The following is an 8,606-nucleotide window of genomic DNA, read 5'->3' on the forward strand; positions in this document are numbered from 1 at the left end:
CCCCAAGTGTCCGCTGTGTGACCCCCCCAGCCGTGAGGTGACTCGGGCGAGGCCGTGCACGAAGCCCCGTGTCCCCCGGGCGTGGGGCATCACCGTCCCCTCAGGCCGCCGAAAGATCCTCCCGAGGGCGGGGATGGGGGTCAGAGCCCTGAGCCAGCGCCAGACACATCCCCGCACCTCAGGGACGGGGAAAGCCGCAAGGAAAACACGGATTTTTCCCTTGTTCTGGCGTTTCTGGCGAGGTGACAGTCCCTCCTGGCTGTTCGTGCCCTCTGCGGGCGGGCGCGGGTGACACATTTCCCGGAGCAGCCGCGTTTCCTTAGTTTCGTTTCTGCATCAGGGGCTTCTCCCGGGATTCCAGCCCTCAGCCAGCATTCCAAAGGTTGTTTTTCCCCGAGGAGACAAGGGTTTGTCATCCCTGGGCACTGCAGACACAGAAGGGATTTCGGGGCAGATGTCAGGCTCAGGTGATGTCTCGGTGTCCAGAGCAGCACCAGCACATCCCTAAGCCTGAAATCCAAATAACCAAGGGGTCTTCAGGATGTCCGTTCCCTGTGGGGCATCCACAATGTCCCTCTTCTCGTGTCTTTCTCATTTTATTTCCTTTTCATCCCATTTTATCCTCTTCGTGATTATTTCCCCTTTCGTAGCTCACCTTCTGCTTCCGACCACAAGCGCCGCAGCCCTTCCCTATTCCATGGTAGCTATTATTATGTGGAGCTGCTCCACTCAGATCAGCTCTAAACTTCATTTTTTTTCATGGAAAACGTTGCAGGATCCATCCCTGGAAATGAGGACAGACCCCTCCGGGCAGAGGAAGCGAGGGTTGGGGCCGCGTTGTTCCCCGAGCTGACGCACGAGGAGGGAGATGACGGTGGGTAGGAAACAACCCCCCTCTCCCCTTTCATCTTCCCAGCATGGATGGCTGGGTGGTGACAGCCTTGAAAAGCGATGTTTAAATCACTGGTTTTTTTCCAATTTAGCGAGGTTTGGGGGTTTTTAATAGGTAGATGTTCATGTGGCAGGGAAAGGAAGAGGTGATGTCGCTAATTAGCGAGAGCGCTTAACAGAGCTCGCGTGGGAAGCTCCCTGGGACTGCAGCTGCTGTATTTATCTGTGTGGTGGGCGTGGGTGGGCTCATAATGAACTTTTCCATGCTTAATTGGATAATGAGAGACTCAACAGCCGCGTCGGAGAGAGGTCGGGAGAGGAATCGTCTCTCCCGAGGGGAAATCAGGAGGTGCCCGGTCCTGCATTGGCAATTTTGTACCTTGGTGCCTTCAGCACCCAAAACTGGAGGTTTAAAATGGAGTTTTTCATCCCATTTTTCCCAGGATGGCAGCATAGAGACTGATCTGAACACCTGGAAAGGGGAAACCTCTGGAGGGGAGACACAACCCTCTGGCCCTCAATCCTCTGGATATCTCCGCTCCTCGCAGCACAGGGGTGAGCTCAGGCACCAGTCCTGGGGGCTGGGTCCGGGTGTTTGGGATTTTTAAACCTTGGAGTCAGGGATTTTAGTGGATAAAGGTGACATTGGCTGCTGGGTGCGGGTGTAGAGAGCTCCTCCAAGCCTGTCCCTGCTGTGCTTCCGAGGGAGCCGGAACACGACGTTACGGAGGAGACTACAGAAAATAGGAAGTTTTTGGGGAGGAGTTGAGTTTCCTGGATTTTTACTCCCTTCTCAAACCTGGGGAGCAAAGCTGAGACAAGTCCAATCCTGGAACGTTAAAAATCATCGTTCAGATGCAAAGTGCCTCCCACAAATTCCCAAAAATACCCTTTTAGTGCATCAAACTGTCATGATTCCTCAGGTCCTGCTGCACAGAGCTCTCTGAGCATGGAACACAGCCTTGTTTATCCTGCTGGGAAAATGCTCCCCCTTTTTTCCAGAGCTTTGCAAACCACACCGGGCCATGCTATGCAGTATTTTTCCTGGCTGTCGGGGATGTATTTTGGGACTGGGGGAGTTTGGAGAGCTGGGGGAAAGCCAGGGCAGGGAGTTCATTGCAACGACAAAATGGAGTAGAACTTCCTCTCTCTCTGCACAATCTGATGCTGTCAGAGAGGTTGTGGCCTCTCATCCACACTGGGAATGACTTTGGAAGCTGAATGAATCCTTGGGAGGAAGATCTTTCCCCGAGTGCTGCTGGCACCCACAGCTGACAGGAGGAGGCTCCCTCTGACCACTGATGCAGAGGAAGGGACAGGAACTGGAAGTGCCTGGTGTTGTGGATCCAAACCTCTCACTTTTTCCTGACTGGAAACTCCTGATTTAAGAGTTGGTGAAGTGGAAAAACAACTTCCATGGGCTGGAAATGTTCCGAGACACTGAGAATGGAATCCAGGAGTGTTTCCCCAGCCATAACCTTCCTGCTTCAGCGTCCAGAGCTCTGGGGACTTCCTGCTTGAACAATAACTGGATAGTTCCTGCTTCCTTTCTCCTCCCTCCTTGCTGATCCCTTGAAACAATCCCTTCAGCACGGGAATCATTGTTGGGAGACAAAGCCAAGTGAAAACCTTTCATCCACCCTACGGATGCAGCTCAGGAGAAAATCCACAGTGTGGCACTTTGCTGACAAGGACCTGCTGGAAAATTGGGGTTTTGCCATGTTTCCAGTGATTTGCAGCATTCCTCAGGCAAAGCTGTGCTCCGAGCATGGAGAACCCTCTCCAAACACACAAAAAAATACAGAAATTCCTCAGTATTGTGACATGGGCAGCTGGAACGAGCAGGAGCTGGAAGGTTTGGCTGAACACTTCCATGCTGTGGCCTTGGCAGGAGCCGTGACACAGAGGAAGGACTTGTGTCTGCAGAGGTGACAAGGCTCCTGCTCGCTGCTTGGACCAGCTGAGGAGCAATAGCTGTGTTCTAAATGCTGTCAGAGTGGCTAAAAACCATCGTGGCTAAAAACCATCATGGCTGTTCCATCAACTCCTTCCAGCGCTGCGCTGGAGTCATGGCTGTTCTAGGAGAGGGTTCAGGGTTGGATTTAGCCAGGAGAGGAGCTGAAATTCACCTTTTTGGGCCATTTTTTTAACCACGAGGACAGTCAGGTTGTGTTTTGTGATCTCTCTTCCTCCACGACCCCTTCAGTGGTTTCACCACCCACCTCACCCCCCATCCCGGGTTTTTTCCCTCCCCACAGCCATGGATTTCCCGCAGCACAGCCAGCAAGTGCTGGAGCAGCTGAACCAGCAGCGGCAGCTGGGGCTGCTCTGCGACTGCACCTTCGTGGTGGACGGCATCGACTTCAAGGCCCACAAGGCCGTGCTGGCCGCCTGCAGCGACTACTTCCGCATGCTCTTCGTGGACCAGAAGGACGTGGTGCACCTGGACATCAGCAACGCCGCAGGTAGGCCTGCAGGTTTTATCCAGGATCCCTCCCAGCTCCTTAAACAACACAATTCCTTGCCCAGGCTTCAAGGGAGGCTCTTCAGCTTGTTATTTTGAGCGTTTCAAAATGAAAGAGTGAGGGGCGAGGGCTCATTTGTGGTTGTGTCACCTCCCCTGCAGGCCTGGGCCAGGTTCTGGAGTTCATGTACACGGCTAAGCTGAGCTTGAGCCCCGACAACGTGGAGGACGTGCTGGCCGTGGCAGGTTTCCTGCAGATGCAGGAGATCGTCAGTGCTTGCAACGCACTCAAATCCCTCTCTGTGCCCCCAGAAAATCCCCCTGGGATGAGCCAGCAGCCCCCTGAGATTGGTACGTACCATCCTGGCTTTCCCTCATCCAGGGAAAGTCAAGATTTACCCACTTACGCTTCATCCAGTCCAAGATTTATCCACTTATGCTCCTTGGCCACCTTCCAAACCCATTTCCTGGGTACATCTGGTGCGCCTGAATGGGGTTTGATCCCCTTGGGCACCACCAGCAGTTGAAAAATCGCTGCTTCCCTGAATTTTGTGGGATTTGGGAATCCTTCTGGCAGCAGCAGCTGCTGGATGGCTTTGCCTCTTCCCTCGCAGGGGCCGACAAGGTGACGGCCGATGACAAGACATCGGTGGCAGAGGCTCCGGGGGAGCCTGACAAAGACAAAGCAGCTGTTCCCAATGCCAAGGGGAAGGAGGAGCAGCCAGAGGCCACGGCACAGCCCGAGGCGCCTGCGGAGCAGCCGGCTGGCCTGGAAGGTGAGCCACCAAGAGGTGACACCCTGGATCCTGCTGTCACCCCCAGCACACCCTGTCCTGACACTCCGGTGCTCACAGGGACAGACGCTGCCATCCAGGAGGATCCCAAGGCCGACATTCCCGGGCTCCTGCAGCCGTCGGAGAGCGCAGTGGGCAGCGGCAGCCCCGCGGCCTCGGACACCGCCGGGACAGGAGGTGTGTTGGCGAGCAGGGCTGGGACAAAGCTGGGCAGAGCTTGATCCTGCATTTTCTGTGGAATTAATTGTGTGAGTTTTGTGAGGCACAGATCCTCTGGGAGCAGTTTTCATGGAGCTTAGAGAGGAGAATTGGGAAATTCTCCTCTGCCTGCACAGGCTTTTGGAATTTAGGGCTAATCACCTGCAAATTCAAAGTGATTCCAGGCAAAGGTGACGATGGATGAGCTTTCACCTCCCTTCCAACTCAAATGTTTCTGTGATTTCCCTGGGGACAGGGGACGCCTAATCCCAGTCTCCTTAGGTTAGGAAATACAGGTGGATTTTGTGCCTCTGCTGCTGCTCACAAACCTGAGCATCCCCACTTTCTACCATCCTGCAGAGATGAAGCCAGAAAGGAAGGAGGAAGAGGGGGAGATGATAGTGGAGGAGGAAGATGAGGGTAAAATCCCTGAGGAGGAGCCAGCCCAGCTGGAAAACGGGGAGAACGCTGAGGATAATGAGTCGGGAAGCACAGATTCCGGGCAGGAGAACTCGGGGGAGCCGCGCCTGCTGCGCTCCGGCACCTACAGCGACCGCACCGAGTCCAAGGCCTACGGCTCCGTCACACACAAGTGCGAGGTGAGGCCATCTGGGCTCCTGGGCAGCATCTCCGGGTGCCTCGAAGACACCGGGGGTGACAGTGCCCATCCCTCCATCCCTACATCCCTAGGACTGCGGGAAGGAGTTCACCCACACCGGGAACTTCAAGCGGCACATCCGTATCCACACCGGAGAGAAGCCCTTCTCCTGCAGGGAGTGCAACAAGGCCTTCTCCGACCCGGCCGCCTGCAAGGCCCACGAGAAGACGCACAGGTACGTGGTGGAACCAGGGAGAGGTGCCTGAAAAACGTGGGGTTTGCTGGGAATGGTTGAATCCTTTGGGAATCCACTGGTGTGTTGGGATATCCGGGAGGAGATTTGTCTTTCTGCCCGTGTCACAGAGTCACAATAATCCTGAGTTGGAAGGGACCCACAAGGATTGAGCCCAGCTCCTGGCCCTGCACAGACACCATCAGAATCCCGTCCTGGGTCTGAGAGCGTTGTCCAAATGGTTCTTGCCTTTTGTGTTGTTTCATGGATTCCCCATCCCTGGAAGGGTTCGGGGTTGGATGGGGGGCTTGGAGCAACCTGGTATAAGTGGCAGGTGGGGTGTGGTGGAACAGGATGAGCTTGAAGGTCCCTCCCACCCCCAGCCATTCTGTGATTCCTGTGGGTCTGGCTGGGGGGTGACGCTCAGACTGGGGCAGGGAGACGCCAGCGCTGGCTGTGACATTCCCACCTCATCCCAGCCCGCTGAAGCCGTACGGCTGCGAGGAGTGCGGGAAGAGCTACCGACTCATCAGCCTCCTGAACCTGCACAAGAAGCGGCACACGGGCGAGGCCCGGTACCGCTGTGAGGACTGCGGGAAGCTCTTCACCACCTCGGGCAACCTGAAGCGGCACCAGCTGGTGCACAGCGGCGAGAAGCCCTACCAGTGCGACTACTGCGGGCGCTCCTTCTCCGACCCCACCTCCAAGATGCGCCACCTGGAGACGCACGACACCGACAAGGAGCACAAGTGTCCCCACTGCGACAAGAAGTTCAACCAGGTGCGGCGGGGAGCGGGGAAAAGAGCGGGAGCTGGGCCAGAGCGGTCCTGGAAGGGAGGTTTGTCCATGGGGTGCAGTTCGGGGCTCCCAGAGCTGTCCTGGGGTGGTGGTGTATCCATGAGGTGTAGTTGGGGGTCCCAGAGCGGGCTTGAAAGGGTGGATTATCCGTGGGATGCAGTTCGGGGGTCTTGGAGTTTGGAGAGGGTGGTTTATCCATGAGGAGGAGCTTGGGGGTCCCAGAGGCCACTCCAGAAGGGATCCATGGGGATTGGGGTTGCTCCGAAGGGAGATGGAGTGGTTTGGGGCTCTCTCCATCCCGTTCTCCATCCCCAGGTGGGGAATTTGAAGGCTCACCTGAAGATCCACATCGCAGATGGGCCCCTGAAGTGCCGGGAATGCGGGAAGCAGTTCACCACCTCAGGTAACATGGGGATGGGGGCTAAGTGATCGGGGTTGGATGGTTTGGCAGGGGCAGGGAGTGTTCTGGGGCTGGATCAGAGCCAGAGGAAGGATTTCATCCCGGGTTTACAGTGCCATGGTTGTGCTGCACGAATCCCTGGTTTTCCCCAGGGAGCCACACCCTGGAAAGGAGCTCCTCATGCAAATTTTGGAGATGGAGACCTCCCATCTTCTCCCAACCTGCTGCAGAGCCAGGGGGTTGGGATGATCCCAGTGGAGTCCCTTGATCCCCTCAAACACTGGGTGCTTGTCCCCCCTTCCACATTATTGCCCGATCGCAGGCAAGGTCCACGTGACTTCCCTTGATCCCTGTGCAGTCCCTGCTCCCTGAGTAGCAACAGGCTTTCCTGAGGGAGCTTCTGGGGCGCTGGGAAGGAGGAAAAGGGGGAGGAGGCTCTGGTGTCCTTCAGCCTGCCCTGCTCCCAGGTAACCTGAAGCGGCACCTGCGGATCCACAGCGGGGAGAAGCCGTACGTGTGCGTGCACTGCCAGCGCCAGTTCGCCGACCCGGGCGCGCTCCAGCGCCACGTCCGCATCCACACCGGTACGGATCCGCTCCCGCCTCCCCGAGGGGTTCTCCTTCCCCCCGTGCTCCCCACCCACCCTCTCCCTGTGTTTTCCCCAGGAGAGAAGCCGTGCCAGTGCTTGATCTGCGGGAAAGCCTTCACCCAGGCGAGCTCTCTCATCGCCCACGTGCGCCAGCACACCGGGGAGAAGCCCTACGTGTGCGAGCGCTGTGGGAAGAGGTGAGGATTCCCCTTGGGAATTTCAGGAGGGGCACTTCTGTGGTGTTGGAATACCAGGGGGCACCTCCACTCGCCCTCTGCAGCTGGGTGGAGGTGCCAGGGTGTTACCACAGACTGTGGTGACCGTGGTGTCATCCCCGAAGGTTCGTCCAGTCGAGCCAGCTGGCCAACCACATCCGCCACCACGACAACATCCGGCCCCACAAATGCACCGTCTGCAACAAAGCCTTCGTCAACGTGGGTGACCTGTCCAAGCACATCATCATCCACACCGGTGGGTACCTCCCAAAATCCTCCCCCGCCCCTGGGCATCGCCCCCTGACCCGCCCCTCATTCCCTGTCCTCTTGCCAGGGGAGAAGCCGTTCCTGTGTGACAAGTGCGGGCGCGGCTTCAACCGCGTGGACAACCTGCGCTCGCACGTGAAGACCGTGCACCAGGGCAAGGCCGGCATCAAGATCCTGGAGCCCGAGGAGGGCGACGAGGTCAACATCGTCACAGTGGCATCCGATGACATGGTGACACTGGCCACCGAGGCGCTGGCTGCCACCGCTGTAACACAGCTCACGGGTGAGCTGGGGGGCCCCCGGGTGTTCCCAAAGGGAGTTCATCCATGAGGAGCAGCTTGGGAGCCAGCCAGAAGGGAAATTTAGCGTCGGGGTGCAGCTGGCTGGTCCCAGAGTTGTTCCCAGAGGGAGATTCATTTATGGGGGTGCAGCTTAGGGGTCTCAGGAGTCATCCCAAAAGGGAAACACACCCATGGGAATGCAGCTTGGGGGTCTTAGCAGTGTCCTGAAAGGGAGGTTTATCCATGGGGTGCAGCCTGGAGGTCCCAGGAGCCACCCTAAAAGGGAAACTTATCCATGGGATGGAGCTTGGGCATCGCAGGACTGTCCTAAAAGGGGGGTGGGTCTCCAAGGAGCAGCTTGTGGTTCCAAGAGACACCCCAAAAATGAGATTTTTCCATGGGGGGCAGCCTAGGGTCCCAGGAGCCCTTCCAGAGGGGAGATTTATCCCTGGGGAGCAGCTTGGGTGTCTTGGGGCTGCCCTGGAAGGGAGGTTTATCCATGAGGTGCAGTTTGAGGGGCCCAAGAGTCACCCCAAAAGGGAGATTGATTTATGGGGGCAGTTTGGGGCTTTTCCATGGGGTGCAGGTCCTGGAGCCCTCCAAAGGCACTGCGGGTTCATCCAAGGGTGCAGCACCCGAGTCTGGGCAGCCTCACATCCCACTGGAGCTGCTCCCAGCCTCGGCTCTGGGCAGGATCCATGGTTTGGGGCAGAATTCCTGCCCAGCTGGCCCCCCCAATGTCCCTGTCCTCCCCAAATGTCCCCGTGCCCCCTTGTCCCCGCAGTGGTGCCCGTGGCGGCCGCGGTGACGGCGGACGAGACCGAAGCACTTAAAGCCGAGATCACCAAAGCGGTGAAGCAGGTGCAGGAAGCAGGTGAG

At 57.4% G+C, this 8,606-nt stretch overlaps 1 protein-coding gene across 1 annotated transcript in view; it reads left to right on the forward strand.

Annotated features, from left to right (window-relative positions):
* Positions 1-772: 772 nt before the first annotated feature.
* ZBTB17 (zinc finger and BTB domain containing 17) overlaps positions 773-8,606 on the forward strand; it is an 18,222-nt gene continuing 10,388 nt past the window's right edge. Inside the window, exons 1-15 of the mRNA XM_008632486.2 lie at positions 773-874; positions 1,335-1,446; positions 3,150-3,356; positions 3,518-3,706; positions 3,970-4,131; positions 4,210-4,326; positions 4,708-4,946; positions 5,038-5,180; positions 5,657-5,957; positions 6,291-6,378; positions 6,843-6,959; positions 7,041-7,161; positions 7,305-7,435; positions 7,514-7,729; positions 8,512-8,601. Coding sequence (XP_008630708.2) covers positions 869-874; positions 1,335-1,446; positions 3,150-3,356; positions 3,518-3,706; positions 3,970-4,131; positions 4,210-4,326; positions 4,708-4,946; positions 5,038-5,180; positions 5,657-5,957; positions 6,291-6,378; positions 6,843-6,959; positions 7,041-7,161; positions 7,305-7,435; positions 7,514-7,729; positions 8,512-8,601 — 2,239 coding nt within the window. The 5' untranslated portion in view covers positions 773-868. The remainder of the gene's footprint in view (positions 875-1,334; positions 1,447-3,149; positions 3,357-3,517; positions 3,707-3,969; positions 4,132-4,209; positions 4,327-4,707; positions 4,947-5,037; positions 5,181-5,656; positions 5,958-6,290; positions 6,379-6,842; positions 6,960-7,040; positions 7,162-7,304; positions 7,436-7,513; positions 7,730-8,511; positions 8,602-8,606) is intronic.

This window comes from Corvus brachyrhynchos, unplaced genomic scaffold, assembly GCF_000691975.1.
Source record: "Corvus brachyrhynchos isolate BGI_N302 unplaced genomic scaffold, ASM69197v1 scaffold215, whole genome shotgun sequence".
NCBI classification, from domain to species: Eukaryota; Metazoa; Chordata; class Aves; order Passeriformes; family Corvidae; genus Corvus; species Corvus brachyrhynchos.